General features: G+C 41.0%; 1 protein-coding gene across 1 annotated transcript in view; it reads right to left on the reverse strand.

The window, feature by feature from the left end:
• Positions 1-3,381: 3,381 nt before the first annotated feature.
• The window catches only part of col8a2 (collagen, type VIII, alpha 2), a 46,464-nt gene continuing 27,141 nt past the window's right edge, over positions 3,382-22,704 (reverse strand). Inside the window, exons 2-3 of the mRNA XM_088329178.1 lie at positions 11,108-11,288; positions 3,382-9,708 (exon numbers count right to left, since the gene is read on the reverse strand). Coding sequence (XP_088185304.1) covers positions 7,805-9,708; positions 11,108-11,258 — 2,055 coding nt within the window. The 5' untranslated portion in view covers positions 11,259-11,288 and the 3' untranslated portion in view covers positions 3,382-7,804. The remainder of the gene's footprint in view (positions 9,709-11,107; positions 11,289-22,704) is intronic.

The raw sequence follows: 22,704 nt of genomic DNA on the forward strand, positions 1-22,704 counted from the left end.
GGAGGTTTCTCAGGTGATGCAAATTTTAAGATTGTTTGCAAGCTGTGCAGGAGCTTAATGATGACCCAGGTGATTGGGATCACCTGTATTTGAACAGAGAAACTCCAAAAACATGCAGGACATGTGGCTCTTGAGGACCGGGTTGGCCACCCCTGCTCTATGGAATATAAGTGTGTTTTAAACCCAAATTGAAAAACTTCCTCTGAGATTGCATATCAAATTTCAGGGGGAAGAGCATTCCTCAGCACCAGTGCTTGAATGGAATATGCATTCAAACCTGCGGATTTCTTCTTGGCTCTTGGAATCACCAGTAGACCTGCGTTTTCTGAGTGCAAGTCCATGCAAAATTTTGTATCATACCATCAGAACCGGGCAGCACGGCGGCGCAGTGGTTAGCGCATGTGCGGCACAGTTCATGTCTTGGGAACTGTCATTAAAAAAAATCATATATATATATATATATATATATATATATATAGAGAGAGAGAGAGAGAGAGAGAGAGAGAGAGAGGGAGAGAGGGAGAGAGGGAGAGAGGGAGAGAGAGAGAGGGAGAGAGAGAGAGAGATTTGGATAATGACCAAAAATACACGAACTATTAAATGAAAGTGCATATTTTTTAATTCCGTCGGTTCAGACAGAAATGTGTATTAATTTTACATAAGGCAAAGCTCACCTAGAAGGAGCTGACATGTTTGCAGCTACAGGGGAAAAACACTTTTCTTCCCCCATTTATTTTTCCTTTGTTTTTGGCTTTTTTTTTGTCGTTTTTTTGACTTTTTTCTTTCTTTACTCCTTTCTGTTCTCTTGAATTTTTCTCTCCTTTCCCCCCTTTTATTTCATTTTTCCTTGTTTTCTTATTTGTCTTTTTCTGTATTATGTGTGTGTTTGTTTGTACTTTGATCCTACTTTGTCTTGTCAAGTCAAGTCAAGTCATTTTTATTTGTATAGCCCTAAATAGATAGATAGATAGATAGATAGATAGATAGATAGATACTTTATTCATCCCCGAAGGGAAATTCACATTTCCAGCAGCATCCCTGAGCTGAGAACAGTACAATAATAAAGCCAAAAGAATGCAATATACAAATACCCAGTGTGACGTGCAAATGCCCACTGTAGCGTGTTATATAGAGTAACTAAATAGTGCTACACAGAATACATATTGCAGTGAGATTCGGTAATATCCAATGTAGGTGGTGTGGTTTAATGTGGGCCTTTACTCTGCCGGGTGGAGTTAAAGAGCCTCATGGCATGAGGAAGAAAAGATCTCTTCAGTCTGTCCGTAGTACAAGACAGTGACAGCAGTCTGTCGCTGAAACTGCTCTATTAATGCTCTATTATTATCTTCTGTCTGGAGATAATGCACATAATTATTATCACAAAGAGTGTCAAAGGGCTTCACAGATCATTACACTATATTACACAGACTATTTTTCAGAATATTATCATACATTCCCCTGCTCTGGAGCCGACGAAAAGAGTAGGTTATTCATATGCTATAGAGTAGAAGTGAGTTTTAAGCTTAGATTTAAACATTTCCACTGAGGTTGCAGATCGGATCTCAGGGGGAAAAGCATTCCACAGCACCGGTGCCCGGATGGAGAACGCTCTCGAACCAGCAGAACACTTCTTTGCTCTTGGGATCACCAGCAGACAGACAGGTGTTATGGCGAGAACACTTCTTTGCTCTTGGGATCACCAGCAGACAGACAGGTGTTATGGCGAGAATTGTATCCCCGCCGAGAATTACATCCCCTGTCGCGGGAGCGCGCACACGTCACTCCTGTTGCTACAACCACTTTTACCTCGTTTTATCTCACTTTAAACATCACTTTTCGGGTATGTAAAGGCGAATATATATCCAAGACCAGGTGTTATGGCACGACAGGTGTTATGCCGAGAATTGTATCCCCGCCGAGAATTGCATCTCCTGTCGCGGGAGCGCGCACACCTCACTCCTGTTGCTAAAACCACTTTTACCTCGTTTTATCTCACTTTTACATCACTTTTCGGGTATGTAAAGGCGAATATATATCCAAGACCACTTCGTCTTGCATTTGTTGGGAATGTAATACAACTTAAACCATTTTTTCTTTGTATTTGTTGTGAACGTAATCGAACGGAACACCGGGAAGTAGGGGAAGTCTTTTTTTTCTTTTTCCCTTCTTTTCGTTGCAAAATACTGAGCATAAAAATAAGTAAAATAGTGCGGTTTGGACACTTTAAGTCTCCATAATTTGTAATCTTCTAACTCATTTCGCCTGAACAATAGAGTTACATCTAGTGGTCAAATATTACCCACTGTCATTTTAATTTAACTTTAGTAAAACTCATGCATACTGTAAGGTTAAAGAAAATAGAACATTAACACTGAATTAAGCATAAAAAATGTAAAAGATTGATTTCATGATTTAAAAGTATTTCTTTGCTTTTGATTGTCATCACTTGCTTTTAAAGAAAATTCAGACACCGTTGTTTTCGGTGCAGCGAGTGCTTGGCTTTGGCGACATCAAGTGGGCGTATTTAAAACTGCAGGTTAAGCATTATGCTTCCCAGATTTGTCTCGCTGGCCAGATTAAATCAATTGGAAGGCCTTATAAAGTCTGCTTGCCATAGGTTTGATAGCCCTGACATAGATCGTCGAGTTTTTTTCCTAAACAAAATAGTCAAGTCAAGTCATGTTTATTTGTATAACCCTTAATTACAAAAAGTCCATACCAATTTCTGTTGGTTTATAGAAGGGCGAACATTCGAGCTATAGCACTTGATTTTCTTTTGTTTTTTAAGTGAAATCTCATCATATAAAAACACACAGACATCATAACAAAAATAGTTGAACATTATAAAAACGAGAAATAATTTGAAAGTATTATACAACTAAAATATTTAGTTTTATTTTATGTATAATTGGATAATCCTCATTACTAATTATTGCCAAAGTATGGTGCTTCCTAACTATTTTCTGTCATGCTCCCCTAGGAAAAGAAAACCTCTTGCACCCTAAAAAATACTCTTTGTTTATAAAAGACAAGATAAATGAGAAATTTCATCACTCAGATGTCATAACAAAATTAATTGAAAATGAGAAAAGATCAAAAATCATTTGAAAATATCCAACTGGAATTTTTATGTTGCATTGGGTAATCCTCGTGACTAATCGTTGACGTAGTCCAACTATTTCCAGTTTAAAAGGCTTCTTGTGACGTCACATTAGATTGAAATGCATTCCAAGAATCCGCTGCACTCACGCGTGATCTCAACCTTAAACGGTCTTGACTTTTTTAAAACTTTCATTAATAAAGCAGATACCCGTAGTATGCCCCCCTCTAGTGGATACTTTTCTGAAATGCAGCTGCGAGAGAAACCAAAGGAAAAACACATTTGTGACACTTAGAAGGCCTTTATTGATATGGTATCAACACAATCAAGTACTTGTACATTTTCAATAAGCAGAAAACACAATTCCAAAATCAAAACAAGTGCATTTTATACTCACATTTTACTGCGCGAAAAGTGACACAATAACATTGTGTGGAAAAATAAAAATCAAATAAAATGAGTAGATACATTAAAATCTACACAAATAATCTTGCTAACTACGTTGTTGTAAATGTTATTAACTCATCAATACTGTTAGATACCAGTTACAAGCTTCGGTGGTCGGTTTTGGCATCCCAATTTAAATTATCATAAATGTATAAATATCTTCATTAATTTCATGTGCAAATGGGAACGACCATGTATTTTATTCGATGCAACTTCAACAACAAGATCCCTTCATAACCGAAGCAAACATTTTTATTTTTTCATTTTATATAAGAAAAAAAAACACATTTTAAAGCAATGTGTGATAAGATGGCACTTTTACTGACACTTGTCAAATTATTTGCACGCTGGGGCAAATTCTGAGAGCAAGTGACATTGTCTACAAAACACAAGGACAGAGAATACACAATCACACGCAATTCACATCACCTCATATGTCACAAAAAAAGAAAGGCTACCCAAAAAGCCGACACACAAAGAGCCTCGGACTGGCATGGAGACAAACAGAACGGGTATGAGTGCACATTTTTTTCGATACAGAATCTTAAAATACTGCTTAGGTTTCATCTTGAACTATAACGAAATTGTGAATTTGTTAATTGCTGTTAAAATTGTCGAGAAAAATTGTTCAAACCTCACAGTTTTTTTGCTGTTAATGATGTCAATAAAATTGTTCAAACCAAAAAAAAAAAGCCAAGTGGAGGAAGTTTTTTTTTCTTCTAACAGTTGAGTGAATGCAATTTTGCACCTGAACCAATTTACCACGCTCTACAAACTCAACACTTACCTCTAGCAGCCGGAGAAAGCATTTTGGTTTGTATTTAAAAACTATTTTTTTTACATTTACAGAAATTTATTGTGGGCTAGATTTAACTCACTTAGTGTCACAGATGTGTTTCCAGGTCATTTAATTTTTTTACGCATTGCATTAAAAAAAGCAGGGAGTGACGTTTGATGTGTCCTTAAAAGGTTGAAATTGGAATATTTTCTTTACTAAGCATTGTTAACAATGCCCAACTGAGTTAAGCAATGCGGTTCTGGGACGCACAACCCATTTGGTAGAAGGAAACTGAATTGATTTTGTACTTGTCAAGGCAGTTTTTGTAAGTGTAGCGTGAAAATGGTAAAAGTTAATTAAAAATCCGGTTTTAAATACAACCCATACCCCCAATAAGATGAAAAAAAGAAATGTTTTTTTTTAATTGTGTCTAAGATATGCATGTACTTGATGAATGGGGTGACTGAGGCTGTGATCATGACTTTAAGCCAGGAGATGGCGGCAGAGAATAAGAAAGTTTCAAATTCCGTACAGCACAATAAGTGGTTCAGAAAATTGAAAAATATAATATTTAATAAGCTATGTAGTTGAAAAATGTGTGTTTGTTTCTCACAAAAACATTCAATTTCTTCCCTCTACTTACTAATTTAATTCGTTCTGGCAGTAGCTTCGTAACCTGAAATCTTTGTAAGTAGAGACATGTTTTGAATGTAAATGCGCAAATATGTTCTAAGCTTGTTTGCACAGTATGATATGTTTTTGGTAAATCATGAAAGAGCATCAGCACATGAAACAAATACATGGCGATCTACCCAGACCAGGAATCCAACAAGGATCTGATTCTTCATAGAGCTCCATAGATGGTAAGGCGCCCGCTTTGAGACTGGGAGGTCGGTGGTTCGCGCCCCGGCCGAGTCATTCCTAAGACTTAAAAAGTGGTCGGCGGCGCCCTCTGTTGGCTGCGGCTGCATCGGCTCGCTACAACGGGTCAGGTGCAATCGACATTTCGTTCTGTGTACATTGTTACACAGAATGACAATACAAGGAAATTATTATTATTATTATTATTATATCAAGGTTGCGGTAGAAATTGGATTATTCCTTTGGTATTGACTGTGGAGCACTAAACTTCAAGAATTGACGTGTACTTTAAGCACATACCCATGGATTCGTGATATCCTAAATTGGAGAACGTCTAAATTGCGTTTTTTTGCTTTTATACTGAACCCTTTTGTCATTCATCTGAATTGTGTTGGTGTAATAATAGTCTGGAGTCTCTACAGCCTTTTGAGACTTCTTGTGATTAAGGGCAATACAAATAAACATGACTTGATTTGAATTTGTTACAAATAAAAAAATACAGTAATCTATTTCTCCTTTCACTTTATTTTTCCATTTTTCTTGAAAGTAAACATTCCTGTTTCCTGTTTGGGTGTGTGATATGTTGGGTGGGGAGAAAAGATTGCCGAACATTGAATTTAATGATCAGTCCGTCAGATAGTCGCCTTCAAACTGAACTCTGTTCCCTTCATTTTTGTTCTTTGAATCTGCACAGCGCTTTTATTCTAACTCCGAGAACAAACAAGTTGGGATCTCTAATGGAACATTGTCAGAGCTTCAGGTTCTATCTGGATTTTTTAACTTGCCTCCGGTTTATGCTTTTCTATCATGACCTGACTGCCAGTGGGACAATGTGACACGTGGACACCCACCTAGAGATCATACAGGCAGAAAGTTAGTCCCCTCCCACAACCCCGGTCTCCCCACCTGACAGAAAAAATGTGCCAGGGAGTGTTACACAATATGTATTTCGCAATCTGCAGGGGCCTTCGGTCCGTCCCTTTACTTATTCACAGAGTGTTTCGCATATCCGGCTCGCTCTTCTTTCTGTTGGAAAACATTTTGTCCTTGTCCCGGTGTTTTTTTTAAACTGTGACTCATAAGTCACTGAGGAGTGATTTGTTAGGTTGGCTATCAGGGCCGGCAAGGCCTTCTCTGCTGGCCTGAAAGATATCTGAATCATGTGATGTAAATAATTTTGTCCATGAATACTTATTAAATAATTCCAAATTGTCCGTCAGCATCCTTGCATTGATTTTCCACTGGTTGTACTTCTTCCAGATGTGTGCTTTCATGTTTAAGTATTTTACCAATCACATGTCAGCCATTACAACTTGACAGGGTCAAAAATGTATGTGGGGGCTTTAACAATTAGCTCAGGCCCTGAGGCATAAATTAGGAGATGATAAAGCTGTTGGTTTTGCCAGTCAGATTATCGGTTGGCGAGAGAGCGCCTTCTAGAAGGCTCGGCAAAACGTCTAGGGGACGGTAACACAAGAATCACAACAAAAGGGTGAAGAAAAATGCAGTATCCCCATGTCCAGTGCTTCTGTGACATTGTTAGCCCTAAATCGAATAAAAACTCATGCCAGAATTACGACTGGACAGACTCAACTTTCAGCAATAGCCTTGATGGCAATAGAAATTAACTTCTTGATGGCACTGAAACGTATCGAAATTGTACAACAGAGTAATTGAAATATTTTTGAGAAAAGAAAGGTGGATGGATTTTCTGCTCAAATAAAAAAATGGGTGGTTAAAATGTGTCAGGATTATTAAAAAAAGAGTGCAATTTTATGTGGTTATTATTGATGCTTGTTTAAATCTGTTTCAGATGCAGTGAATGTTTAATAGCCAGAAACTAATTAGTGAGGGTTAGATTGATTCAGATGTAGCACTACTAAAGTCTTATGTGTGAAATGCACGGCCCGCCACTGCTTACTTGATCATTGTTCCTATTTTGAAAAAGTTAAAAATAAATTAAGAAAAGAAAAACAAACAAATATCCATGATTTTAGCCCAATTGGCGTTCAAGGCCGCCGATATCAGAGAATATTTTGATGAGAAACTGGACTTTAGTTTAGTTTCACAATCTGATATGCACAAGTGTTTGTCTACTGCTAATATGTTCGGGGTTGTGGTTCGTCGAGCAACGTCTAGCGCTGAAACGTCAGCAGATTTCAGATTTTGCAAAGTCCATGCGTTGCAATAGTAAAGGCGCCGAAAAGTCAACAAGGAGAAAAATAATAAAAAAAACAACAGCAATAATTAACATGGAAATACAAACCCAAATACACATTTGGATGACAGCAAACAAAACAGAAATTCCTTCCTCTGCTTTTAAAATCCTATTTTGATGGATAATTTATCCTTCCATTAATGCTATTTACTTTAAAGCTAAATAGAGGAAAAAATGAACTGTTAACCATATTCGGGGTTTCCACCAGTGCCTTCTAGACCTTGCTGATGGACTGCCAGGCTAACCCTCACAATCCCCCACCCTGACTAGTCGGCTTATAATGTTTTCTGGGGAAAGTCTGGCACTCATAATTTGATTGTTTTTTAAATCGGTATGGCTGCAAGTATTTAAGGTTTTTGGTATGCTCAAAAGAGCTTGAAAAAAATAACTCAGAGAAAGATTATGTTGGGCAGAGCAGGAATCCTGAGAACGAGGAGTGGATGTACTCGGTGGAGTAGAGACCGTTTGCTTGATCCGAGGGCATCTGGACCCAGACCTGGTCGCCTTCCTTCAGTTCCAAGACAGCGCTGCCGGACGCCTGGTCCATGTAACCTTTCTTGTACTCGTCGTAAGTGTAAGTAGCCGGTACATTGTTCTTGTACAAGGCCACCCACAAGCTGGTTCCCTTTACATGTACGTGGTACGCAAAGTAGTAGACGCCCGACATGGGGGCGTTGAAAATGCCAGTCGAAGGGTTGTAGGCGTTCTGTCCGTTGTACAGAGTCTTGTCAAATATTATTGGCATGCCAGATGGTGGGAAAGGCTTGGAGAGGATGGCTGTGAAGGCCGGCGCCAACGAGGCAGAGAGAGGAACTTGACTGTATGCGGGTCCCTTGCGGTCTCCTGGCACTTCACCCCCTTCAAGCTGTGAATCTGTCGGACCAGCAACTACCGCATGGCCATTTCCCGGGAGGCCTGGAGGACCCGGTGGGCCAGGTAGACCAGGGTTGCCGTTAAGTCCTGCAGGACCTGGTTTCCCCGGGGGACCTTGTGGACCGATAGGGCCTTTTTCTCCCACTTTACCCTGTCCTGGAAGTCCTGGTATTCCAGACTCACCCTTTAAGCCAGGGGCCCCCTGTGGTCCCATGGGACCCATTGGCCCCTGAAGACCAGGGATACCCGACTGACCTCTGGGGCCAGGTGTTCCCATAAATCCTGCCTCGCCTTTGGGTCCCTGAATACCTGTCAGCCCAGGATTACCTGGCAGGCCGATATGTCCCACCTCACCTTTGGGTCCAGGTTTTCCAGTTGCCCCATTCGGCCCAGGCAACCCTTTGTCTCCAGGTATACCAGGTTTTCCTGTGTTTCCACTTGGACCTTGGTCACCTCTGAAACCCGGCAGCCCCGGAGGTCCTTGGGGTCCAAGATCTCCTTTCAGTCCGGGCATGCCATATTTTCCTGGGAGTCCCATTGGGCCATTAAGTCCAGGGGGGCCTGGTTGCCCAGTAAGACCTGGCTCACCTATTGGCCCCACAATTCCTTGTTCTCCTTTGTCTCCAGGTATGCCAGTTAACCCTGTGTGGCCCTTTTCTCCTTTTGGCCCGCTCAGACCAGGTTTTCCAAAGCCTGGAGTACCCGGAAATCCCGGGGATCCCCTGAGACCTTGCTCACCTTTTTGACCTATGTGACCTGGTGCTCCTGGCAACCCATCTATTCCTGGCTTCCCCACACCAGTAGGACCAGGTTGACCTTGGAGTCCCGGAAGTCCAGTCTCTCCGGGTTCCCCACGGTCCCCTGGAAGACCCTGATCCCCTTTAGCACCATTTAGTCCAGGCAAACCTTTTGTTCCAGGTTTTCCAATACCTGGAAGACCAGGCTGTCCTGGACTACCTTTCAACCCAGGTGGACCCCTTATCCCAGGAGGCCCTGGTGTCCCATTTCCATTCTCGCCCTTAATCCCGCGCTCACCCGGAGGCCCAGATAACCCTTTTAACCCGGGTTCTCCCCTAGATCCAGGTGGGCCCCTAACTCCCGGAAGCCCGGGTTTCCCATTCAAAGACAAGCCGGATGGCCCTGGTAGACCTGGCTGACCTGGCTGACCCCTGAGACCTGGTTCACCACGAGGACCGACCTCGCCAGTAAGTCCTGGCATCCCCTTTGGTCCAATCTTTCCTGGTAGTCCTGGGAGTCCTGGTTTTCCAATCCCAGGGAAGCCGGGGGGCCCTTGTGGACCTGGTTGCCCATTAAGGCCCGGGTTCCCGAGTCCAGGTTTTCCTGGGATCCCTGGAGGACCTGGGGGTCCTCTTGGTCCGGGTTTTCCTTGAGGACCTGGCTCCCCCTTGACATCTACCATGGGTGGCCTGTCTATAAAAACACACAAGATCATAGTGTTTAGCTGGAATTAAATTTTAGTTTGGACTCTGGGCAAACTAAATATAAATTATTATTATTATAATAAGGTCTTCAATGCAACATGAGTGCTCAGCTAATGCCCAGAGGGTTATTAAGAGGCCTGGTTTGAAAATGATGCAATGCCTACCACCCAAAGTTTGATTATCCCTTAACACAGAAGCTACAATTAGGCCTCAATTGAGATAGCAGATGTGAGTAAGAAATCGGCTATAGTGCTTCAAAGGTACATTGTGTAATATTTGACCACTAGATGGCCCTTTACTGTCCTAATGCTGACGAAAACCAGTGCCAAATGAGCACAGTGTGGCAGCAAAATGCCAGACAAAAATAGCGCGGACTACTAGGTATGGACTAGGCCATGTAAAACAAAAATGCAAATGTATCTACCTATAAATATTTGTACGAATGTAACATTGGTATGGTAGTTCATGTATTGCTGCATATAGTTCAAATCAATGTCGTTTTTTTATACTGAATTTGGGTTCTTTTTATCAGTAGGAGGCACTGAATATTACACTGTCCTATTAATGCTTGCTTTTTTGTTGTTGTCATCTCAACTCCAAATCTAAAGTGACAATTTAAGCATGTGTGCGTACTCTTAAAATTGTCATCTAATGTGACATTGCAATATTTTGACAAGTCATGGGTAATTAGTGTTTTAATTGCTGATAAAAAAGTTAAAATGATCTTATTATCTATAAGACATTCTTTATTAGTAAGAGGGACATAAACTATTGCTTTATCATCAAAGTACAAATTTGAATCTCTCTAAATTAAATTAGAAAAAAAGAAAAATTTAATTGAGTGCTGAGCTGACCAAGCAGGTGATGCATTGTGGACTTTCAACCAGTAAGAGGCAGTAAAAGCAAAGCCCAGTCATACTCTTCACGAGCCCAAACGTTTACACAGAAGATCATTTTAATTTAACAGGAAACATGAGTAAAAATAATAGGAGCATATACGAGTAAGTACGTGTCCAAAGCAGTTATTTTTCTGGCCCTGACAAAGATTTTAATCGGTATAAACAAATCACAAGCATATTTTGCCTTTTGTCCGTCTGCTCTACAAAGAATGAAAGAAAAACAACACAAAAACTGCATCCAGATGACAACTTCAGGTCAGCTCTAAGAACAAGGAGCAATCAGACTGGAAAACTCAAAATTAAATATTATCAGCACTGGTAGCAAGCTGTTCCGCCATCTTGTGGCCGTTTTTGGAACAAAAACTCAATTGCATTTTGTTTTCATTACAACAATCTTTGTTTTTCATCTAAAATCAAAGTTGAAATAATAACAATGTGGAGAACAAGTTGATGTTAATCAACAGGATGGGGAACGTTTAGGCTACTCACCGACATAATGCCCCTTGCCCTCTCTGAACGGCGGTCCGACGGGCCCTTTCATCATAGGTTGCATGTATTTCATGTGGGGTATGGGGGGGTATCCTCCAGCAAGGACGCGCCCTCCTAGCATTAGGAGCATGCAGATGGGGCCTAGCATCATGGAAGGCGGTGTCCAAACTCACACAAAAACCTGTAGGACACAGAATAAGGGAAGGCCATCAGCTACAGTGCTGAGTAAAAGTATTGGTTCCACAAAAACTTTTTGTCATATTGCCATATTTCAGGCTTCAAACTTAAAGCTAAAATCAGAAAATATTTTCTAAGAATCAACAACACGTGACACATAATCGTGAAGTCGAACCATTTCTTTTCAAAAGTGTATGTTATAAATACAACAAAAAACTCAAAATTAGATAGACAGACAGACAGACAGACAGACAGATAGATAGATAGATAGATAGATAGATAGATAGATAGATAGATAGATAGATAGATAGATAGATAGATAGATAGATAGATAGATAGATAGATAGATAGATAGATAGATAGATAGATAGATAGATAGATAGATAGATAGATAGATAGATAGATAGATAGATAGATAGATAGATAGATAGATAGATAGATAGATAGATAGATACTTTATTGATCCCCGTAGGGAAATTCACAATTCCAGCAGTATCCTTGTGTTAAAAAATAAAATAATAAAATAAAAAATATAGAATACAAAAATACCCAATATAACGTGTTGATATAGAGTATTTAAATAGTGCTACAGAAAATACACACTGTATGTCAGGAAGGACCAGAACAGAGCAGGAGACCCCAGAGCGTTCGTTACAAGTCTTTTATTTGGGGAAGCGTACAGGGTTAGCGGGAGACGCGATGACCGTCGAACGTCAGCAGCAACGCCGTGAAGACAACTTCGGAACACGTAGCCAATCGTAGCGTGGGACGGAAGCAGGTCGAGTTTACCGGGACTGGGGAGAAGATCGTAGCGTGGGACGGAAGCAGGTTGAGTTTACCGGGACTGGAGAGAAGATCGTAGCGTGGGACGGGAGCAGGTCGGATCGGAGGCAGGCAGGCAGAATCAGGTAAACAAGAAGGCACAGGTAATCGGGAGAGTCATACGGGGTACAGAAGTAATCCTCAGACCAAGAGGTCTCCGCGTAGCGTGCTTAAAAAGGGAACATAAACCAATCAGGGAGCGCATTCCAGTTAGTCAAAAGATTACCCCAGGTGGCTCCATTTAGGTAATCATGACACTGTAATAAAAATAGGGTAATATGCAAATGTGGGGGTGGGGTTTCATGTGGGCTTTTAAATTAGTTATATTTTTAGTCGTACTCTGCATAAATCTGCCAAGAAGAAAGCTCTTTCTGAAAGAACAACATGAGAGACACAAATTACACATGGAACAAAATGCTTTGGTAGGATGAGACAAAATTGATATTTTTTTGTTACTTTTGGCGTAAGAGTAACACTGCACATAACCCCAAAATACCATTCCCACTATTCAACATGGTGGTGGTAACATCCTGCTCTGCAGTTGCTTTTTTAAGCAGCAACCGGCAAGATAGTTTGAGTGGATGGGGAGATGTATGGAGCCAGGTTGATCTTCAACAGGACATTGACCCTAAACATAAAGCAAAATCTACAATGGAATGGTTTTAAACTAACAGTACAAATGTTTTAGAATGCCCAAGCCAAAGTCCAGACCTAAATCATATAAAGAATTTGTAGAAAGAAAAATGAAAAGTGTTGTGCATAAACAATCACCATTATACCTTAAAGAACTTGAGCCGTTTTGTAAGGAAGAATGGGCAAATATTTCTGCTTCAAGATGTGCAAAACTTATAGAGACATCCCCAAAAAGACTTGTTGCTGTGATCACAGCAAAATGAGGATGTACAAAGTATTAACTAATAACCATTTTTTTTAATCTTAGTCCAATGTAAAATGTTGAATACATTTGGTTTCTTTTTAAAATTATCTCACATGTTTTCGATTCTTAAAAAATACTTTGACTTTATTAGGGCTAAGTTTGAAGCCTGAAATATGAATTTTTTGGGGACCAGTACTTTCGCAAGGCACTGTACATAGCCCATGTGACAAACGAAACATCAGAGGGCACATTGGGCCCTAGGAAGAACTGTTGTCAACTGTACGCTGACAAAAGCTGCAGTGGTATGGTCACATCACAAGATCATTAGGACTGGCCAAGATCATTCTCCAAGGAACAGTGCAGTAGAAGAGACAGAGAGAAAAATAACTGGACTGACAACATCAAGTAATGGACTGTTGCCAACTTTGCTATGACCCAAAATCAGGCCAGGAACCGTTTGCGGTGGAGTAAGATGTCCAGAGTTGCGTCCTCAGTGGTGCCCGACTGTGATAAACTGTCGTGCCGCCAATGACGGACGGATACAGACAAGTAAAATGTATCTCATTTGGGACGGCGTGTGAAAACCGCACTCCTTTCCTCTTTCTGGTGTGGCACAAAGGTGTTTTTGTCAGTTTCCCGACGGATGACGTGCGGAGTGGCCCCCACCAACCTCGCTTACATTAAGTTTTAAGCTGTCCAAAGAAAACAGTGGAGGAGAAAAACTCTCGAGCGAGGAACGGACGGATTAAAACCGCTTTCGGGAGGGTACGGGGGATCAAAGTTACTAAACAAACAAGAATATTAGTGCTTTGGAGAGGAGTTGAAGCAGGCAAACCCTAAAAGCAACAAGGACGCACACGCACAGTTTGCATAGTAAAAATTATAATTTCAAAATTAAAGTATGAATAAAAAGTCCAGACTTAATTTAGCACACTAGTCTAAACACAGTCTAAGTAATAAATCGCTTAAACTTAATTTCTGATTGATATCACAATAAAATGCATGTTTACAGTAATACCTGTATCACGGTTCACTTTTTACGGTTTTGATAATTTGCGGATTTTCATTGTGCAATGTATTCTGGAGCAGACAACGAACAGTAAATGCTATCATAGGGGCAGGTTGCCGAGGGCTTTGTGGCTGTGTGCGCGACAGGAGTTAGGCTGGTGTCTGCTGTCAGTCAAACAGCCGGCAGGCCCACAAATCAATGTGTCCACTAAGAAAAAACTGCGGAGCACAGCTGCAACTAGTATTTTAGCGTCTTGTTACAATGAAAATACTCTGAGATAGTCAGAAGAGCGGAAAGAAATGCTGATCACCACCAGGTGCTCCGTGGGTTGTTATCGGGTCCGGGAAGAGACGAAGGCGGCGTCAGGAGAAAAGGCAATAGCAGGGATACAGGTTCGGCCTTCTGCCGCGTCTATGTATCCCACCAACAACACACACATTACCCATGAAACGGATAACCTGGAGCTACAACTCATGGGAAACCCCTAAATTCGGTGTGGTTGTGTTTTAGTCATCATAGAGACCTGGCTCAACCCAGGAGTCCCTAGTGCTAGCATGCAGCTAGCTGGTCGCTCTTTACATTGCTCTGTTACACTGAAACGGGAAGCCTTCCAATTTTCCTGTACTATTGCATCATGACAATAAAGACTATTCATTTATTCTTTCAACTGCAATTCTGTGTTCTGTATTTCTATCCATAGTTCTTATTTTGTTACAGCCGTATATGTTATTTGTTACTGATATCTAATAAATCAATCAATGTTTGTACTTGGTTGGGCCTTTTTGGAACACAACCTACATGAAAAACAAGGGATTACTGTATATGATACAATCATGTATATTGACTTATTATCAAAATCAATGTTTTTTTTAATCTTTTTTATTATTAAGTATTTGATAACACTGGGGGGAGTAAAGTATAAATAAGGTTTCTTTAATCATAACCTTAGATAAAAAGTAATTGTAATATTATTGCTCAAAATTTGAAGACATTTCGATACATTTGCTTCATTTACAAACTTGAAACTTAGGTGAGCCCCGATTGATTGGTCCCATTGTGATGTCATCTGTAGTCAACAAAATGGCCGCCACCACAAATGGGTGTTTTTTTCTGCTGAATTTATATCCCATAGTTGCAATATAAACCAGAATGTTACGTTTCCAGTAGTGAGATTGAATAGAGCATATCAAAAGGACATTTTTGAGGTCAACTTTGCTTTTAAGGTGTTTTCATTCCCACATCTGCGCTGAAATCAGGTCTGTTTTATAACTCTGTGCCGTCGTCTGCGATTTTTCAGCTACCGCACGAGCTCGACGTTCCAATTTCTGTTTTACAGCCGTTTAATAAAGACCTTACTCGGCTCACTGAGCATTTTTCAACACTTAGTCACAAGTCTGCGACGAAATACAAATCCAAATCAATTGAATATGAGAACTAAGAATGTAAAAAGGCAGCAGTCTTCTTTGTTTAATACGTTGGCCGACTTTCAGGTGAGCTGGCACGTAAGTGTGTCTGGGTTCTGCGGTTCAGCTGCAAATGGGATTCATCAAGGGACCTCAGGTACCCACCGTGGGCTCTGCAGACCTCTGCGAAGAACCGCAAGCACTCGTGTTAAAAACTAGCGTGACACAAACGAGCGGCTGGCAGGAAGAGTTTTAGGAATTTTTCTTCATAAGCCCACTGAAAATAAATGCCGACGCACCGGTGGTGGAAGGTGAACTAAAGCCTCTTAGAGTCATACATAAGCAGCCTCCGTTAGAGTGGAAACACCTCGTTTTGGCAGGCTGAATGACCCCAGAACGTAGGACTTAAAGGAGATAAATCATGCATTTTTGCAATTTTAAACAGTTCCCAGCTGTTTTTATAGGTCCCTGGCATGCGTCGGTCAAAAGTGGCAAAGTATTAGTAATACTAGAGTTTTGTTGATTCCTTTGCCATGGCAAATATCAATACTACATTTGATACATTTCTATTGTTACTAAGAGCACCGATGAGAATTATTGATATTATGATAGTAGTGGGCTCCTGCACATCCCGCGACCCATATGACTATAAGCGGCGCAGAAAATGGTTGGATGGCTATATCAGTCCATTCATTATCTGCATCGCTCATCCTCACTAGGGTCGCTGGCAGTGCTGGAGCCCACGTAAGCTATCTTCGGGCAGGGGACACCCTAAAGTGGTTGCCAGCCAGGGCACACAGAGACATGCAACCACTCACTCATTAGCACCTAGGGACAATTTGGACCGGCCTATTGACCTGACATGCTTGTTTTTTGTATGCGGGAGGAAACCGGAGTGCCCGGAGGAAATCCACGCAAACATGGGGAGAACATGCAAACTCCACACAGGAAGGCTGGAAGCTGGATGTAAGCCCCTAAGAACTGTGCCACGAACTGTGCTTGTAGAAATATACAGTGGATATTATATACAATATGTGTTGCCGTCCTTATCAGGCTAATATAGGGCTTTTGAATTTTTTGACGTTCCAAACATATTTTCTTTGATCCAATATGGCTCTTTACACATTTTGTGACGCTAGCTGATTAAATCTGCGGCACCAGAATGCAGGCATTCAAGATATCCCCCCCACTCCCAAGTGGTTAACGCGGATCCAGACGAACTGGCGATTTCCTGGACCGCACGCCCTTGGGGAGACTAAGGCTACACCGGGATTGAGGATTCGGTGTCATTGCGAAAAGGGAAGCTGCTGCCACGTGCCAGGTTCTGCCTTTTAGAAATCACATACACGTCTAAGAACATTTCCCGGGCTACAACCTTGACCTTAATCAACCAAAATCGCTCTCATGAAGCCACGGGTGGTTTAAGCATTATTCAGCCACAGTCATGCTCATTTAACAAAACATTCTTGCGTTGGAAAAATTCTGCACCAGAGGACACAAAAAAAGCAGGCTAATAATGCGGTAGTCTAGACAAATGCACAATAATGGATTTTACAGTTTGTAGGGCCAAAATAGAATAGCTTACCTCCTGAATAACATACACAAATACTAGCACTGTATTGCTATCGGCCAACCAGGAATTTGAACATAAACGTGTTAGAAAACTATGGAAGAGATGTTTGTGTCACTAACTTTGATAGTTACATTGGTATTTGTAAAGGAGCAGCTGATAGAAACAGGAGAAGCTCCAGAATTGAACCCTTCAGAACACCATAACCGGATCTGATACCGATATTAGATATTTGTCCAATATTTCCCCCCAAAAAACAATGCTGATCGTAGTGACAATCAGTCAGGGGAGGCAGATCAGGCAGTTGTTAAATGGCTATATCTAATTACTGTTAAAGTTCTTTCTCATTTAGCATCACAATTTTTGAATTTTCGTTTTCAAAATTGCTAAATTTTCACATGATATCCAAAATAATATTAATACAATTAGCATGTACTGTATGATTGTGCTGAGCATTTACATATGCAGAATGCAACAGCTTAATATCACTGGTTTTGGACCAGGTAGTATTGATACAGGACAATACTCTGGGCTGCATTGCATGTGGCGTGAAAGATTTGTCTAGACTTTAGAGAAAAGAATTATGCATACAAAGGCCACCAACTCTTTTTTTTTCTAACTGTGATTTAAATAGCATACTAATGTCATGATTGCTGATTCAGGGCACCTGTGACTGCCCAATTGGCGCCAACAGCCCTGAGAGCTGATTGGCTAAGAGTCTCCATTCAAACCCCCGGCTTTCAAGAGAAAGCCGTCAGATTGTTGCGAAACGATGCTCCCAGCTAGGCAAGCTTACACTTTCAGACTTTTTTCCTGCCCTGTTTTTCTCTGCCTGATACCCGTTGCCGACCTGTTTCTGGATCCGATTCTGCCCTGTTCTGCAATCCCGACATCCAACCTGTTTTGCCCCGCTAGCTGCCTGACACCTGTCGCCGACCGTGTTTCCGAGATCGATACCGCCCTTGTTCTCCCGTCCCGGCTAACGACTAGTATTCCTGCAAATCTACGATCATCCTCGCTTGACACGGAAGTGCCACTTCCGCGTTTCCAGCCACCTGCTACCCTTGTCCGTCAACCATCGGATCGTGGAAGCAAGCCCTACTCTCCCTCCTTATTAATAAAACTAAGTAAACGAACGCTACTGGGTCCTGTCTCCGTTTCTGGCTTGTGACAACTAAACATTTTTCTTTGTCTACAATAGAAAACTCAAACCCATAATAGACATATACGTTGTTAGTTTAGTATTTGTCTTATGGAATAATCAAATTCATCTTTTGGAAGGAAAGTATTTGGTTTCAAAATTTGGAATAAACAATTTACTCTTTTTGTCATTTAAAAAGGCAGTAAAGTTAATACAATATATCCTTTTAGAAATAAGTAAAAATTTCAGTAAATGCTCTCTGTCACTAAACTATAGACAATGGGCCACTAATTCTACTCAGGTCATGGTTTGAAAGTGTCTGTGTTATAACCTACGTATTAATTTTGCAGATATGAAAACAATTTAAAATAATAAAGTCCCTAGAATCGAACCATGTTGAAGACCATATGTTGCAGCATAAAATTTGCATTTTCAAATCACATAACTAGAATGAAGAGATTGGAATATAGAATGTTTTAAATCACACTGTTTCCCATCACAACACTTGCAGATCATCAGTTTGATGAAAAGTAAAGTCAGCACACATTGTAAAATTGAGTGTGCAGTGAAGAAAACAGCACAAGGAAACGGGACAGAATGGGTAAAAAAAAACAACAGACGAGCGTCAGGTGGACGGTAGCCCCCAAAATACAAAAACAGATGCGCTATTTATAAAATTGGGTGACATGTGTACTGTTGGTTGGAAGAATTTTGAGTAAATCCTCAAGGAAAAGCATAATAGCCAGTAAAATACATTTATAAGCCTAGTTTTTAAGCTCAGTGGCATTGGGGGTAGCGCGCCCGCCCTGAGACTGGGAGGTTGCTGGTTTGAGCCTCTGACAGGTCATACCCAAGACTTACAACATCGGTCCCCATTGTCTCCCTGCTTGGCACTTGGCATTGGGGGTTGGAATCGAGGGTTTGGTCACCTAATGACTCCCAACGAGATCTTGCAACACATCAGTTGGGTTGAGCGAGGGGGCTGGTAATCCCTTCCTCTGTATCATTCTTCCAGAAAGACTCAAAAATGTGAACGTGTTATTGACTCCAGCCCCCTCCCACTAGGGAGATATGGATGCAGCATATATATATATATATATATATATATATATATATATATATATATATATATATATATATATATATATATATATATATATATATATATATATATATATATATATCTCATCTCATTGGCCGTACCGCTTATCCTTATTAGGGTCGCGGGGGGGCTGGAGCCCATCCCAGCCATCTCCGGGCAGTGGGCAGGGGACACCCTGAACTGGTTGCCAGCCAATCGCAGGGCACACAGGGACAGACAACTCACTCGCTCATTCACACCTAGGGACAATTTTGGACCGGCCAATTTACCTGAAATGTATGTTTTTGGAATGTGGGAGGAAACCGGAGTGCCCGGAGGAAACCCACACAAGCTCCGCACAGGAAGTCTGGAGCTGGACTCCCAACGAGATCTTGCAACACATCAGTTGGGTTGAACCCACGCAGGAGGTTCCCATGACATGAACTGTGCCGCACACATGAGATATATATATATATAGGCCTAATTTTTAGGAGGAAAGCTAGCCTTTGCCACTCTGAAAATCTGTGATTTTTGGAAACCTAATATGGCTGTATAAAATTTACAGCAGAGGTTTAAAGGGTTCAAGACAATTTAAAAGCATTGAGATATCAAAGCGGTTTAGGGAGTGGGCTATATAAGAGCAACCTTCACCAATTTGTTGGATTACTGCTGACATGCCAAGCTTTGGTAACTCCTGTAATCCATGGTGTGTTTGCCATGTTTTTTTTTTGTCGTTTTTCAATCCACCCCTGTGTCACTTTGTGTTCTTGTTTTTGCATCTTTGAGTTAGTTAGTGTTCGCTAACCTTGAAATCAGTCAGTCAGGCTTGGGCAATAAAACGTCACTTACCCCAGTTTTGCAGAAAGAAAAACAGGAACTCAAAGATCTTGTCAATCACCTGGAAAGAGTCTCAACCAAAAAAAGAATACAAAACAGCTCAGAAAAAGCAAGGGTAATGACCAACAATCCCAAAGGAATCATCACAAACATAACCATCACCCACCAAGACCTTGAATCTGTCACCAAATTTAAATATGTTTGAGCTATCATATGAGAGGAGGGGTCAGAACCAGAAATCTTGGATAGGATAGATCCAACAACAATCACACCATCTGGAGAGACAAGAACATAGCTGTGAAATCAAAGATCAGACCCAAGCGCTGGTTACTTCCATCTTGCTTTCCACTTGCGAGACTTGGAATCTCACAGCAAAACTGAAAAAGAAAATCCAGGCCATGTAAATGCATCAGCTACATAGCCCATGTGACAAGCGAAAGGGTGCGCAACACCATCAGGGAGTACTGTTATCAACTGTGTACAGACGAAAACTTAAATGATATGGTCAAGTCACAAGATCATCAGGACTGACCAAAATTATTCTCCAGCACACAGTTCAAGGGGGCAGGAGAAGAGAAAGACTGAAAAAGAACTTGACCGACAACAACTTCCGCAAAACACAGCTACTGCGCTCCCTGTGCACTTCGATGTTTTCCACCAGCACTCGATGATCTTATTTGGTTGTGAGTTCGCATTTACCATGGTTACGGATGGTACCGAAGACTTATAACGCCGCCAGCCGCTTAGAATCTTGTAGCGGGCAGTGGTCGCAAATGTAACCTCTATCTTTGGATGTTTGAAAATTCTGAAATTTTGTCGGTCTTTTTCTATCCACTTCACTCTAAATAAATCATTTGTGTCTACTTTTATGTGATCCACTTCACTGGTCACAATGGAAAGTAACAAAATCGAGCAGCCGGTTCGGATGACTTAGGCAACAAGACAAGTCCGGAAACCGCGAAGTAGACACACGAGAGGAAAGGGAATGCTCAGTTTTGATCCTTTGCGTTGACCCATTTCAAATGTGACCAAACTTCTCGCTCTGTCCAGAAGGAGTCAGCCCCCAAAAAACACAAGTCAGCAAAAAGGGAAAAGTCAGACTTTTTAACCTAAAATGGAAAAAAAAGACAAGAAAGGAGATTAGGGTTTAGTGGGGCCCGGAAATCTTGGAATCTTATTATCGACTAAGAGCCACTGAATTCAATACACTGAACCCATTGCTATGGAATTAACTAAATCTAAACTTCATCAGTGCCTTTAAATAACCTCTGAGTGCCCTAAAGGCCTGGCGTCACACCGGGGTTAAGACTAGGCAGAACATGAGACATAATAACTAAAATAATATTTCCTATTATAGTAATAGTGAATAAACAACAACGCATTGTTTCTGCTTCTCTGCTGAGGCTGCTGTCCCTGTGATGGATGGAGGGTTAAAAGTAAAACTATAAACAAACAATAAGCCTAAAAAGTCCACCAGACCTGGCCCAACTCGGGCCTGAAAATTTAACTTGATTTGAAGTGACTGACCCGAAAAAACCTGTATGTCATAGCTGTAAAGTGTGCTATTGATATAAAGTGTGATGTTAGAATGACTACGGTAGACAGATGACATTAAGCAGTGCATAGAGCCGGTTTCCAAGTGTCTTATTGAACATAACATTGACAACAGGGATGGAGCTTTGACTCTCTCCCCTTCCTCCGCTCCTCTTGGCGATCCGCCAGTTCCGTGGCCCCTCCGGTTGGGATCTTTTGAAACTTTTATCGAAGTCATTTGGCTATTAGACGCTAGCGAAGGCAGGCAATGCCAATCCATTGCCTGTGCGGCGAGAACCAACGCATCTGTAGAAACATCGGACCTTCCAGGAAATTTGCGGACTGTATTGCATCTCTCTCCAGAAACTTCGCCGATCCACAGAGCGTCATTGTGCGTCGACAGCGGCCCAGTGAGTTGGTCCACCATTACTTCGCCTACCTCCAGGGCTTACTCTCTGCAAGTTCAGAGATTTGGAGGACGAGTTGAGCACACGATGGTATTCAAACGGCAGGACAAGCTGTTTTTATTGCCAGACGACGCATCACTAATTAAAAGCCCGAGTTAATGTTTGACATTTGAGGCCCGGATTTCGGCTCTTGTTCCGGCCACGTTCAGGCCTGGACCTAAGATTTTACCTCTAATTAGTATATTTTGAAAGTAATATACTTGACATGCAGGCAAGGGAGGCAGGCTAAGTTGTGCCTCATCTGTCATTATGAAAATATAAATGAAAAACATAATAAAGGGTTTTATTTATTCGGAGTTAAAGTTCTTTCTCATTTAAAGTCACATTTTTGTAAATTTTCTTGATCAAGATCACAAATTTTCAACATTATATTATTACTATTATTAATACACAGTAAAATTACCAGTGTTAACTTAACACTCTGTGGATAAGGACCGCATGTTCACCGAAGTAGTGTTTACAGTTTACTCTTTAAGTCTTAATACAGCAATGTTTTTAGTGTGTATTTATTACTTAAATAGTACACAATTAACACTCCATCAGTGAACATACAGACATTATCTACAAGTGTGATAAGTTAAAAGTTTGGTAAACACTCAAAATAAGGACAGAAGATATTTATGGACTTTGAACTCACCAGGAGAACAGGAGACCGAGCATTCAGATAAGAAATTCCAGCC

Source organism: Urocampus carinirostris, chromosome 2 (assembly GCF_059441175.1).
Source record: "Urocampus carinirostris isolate Australia breed hairy pipefish chromosome 2, RoL_Ucar_1.0, whole genome shotgun sequence".
NCBI classification, from domain to species: Eukaryota; Metazoa; Chordata; class Actinopteri; order Syngnathiformes; family Syngnathidae; genus Urocampus; species Urocampus carinirostris.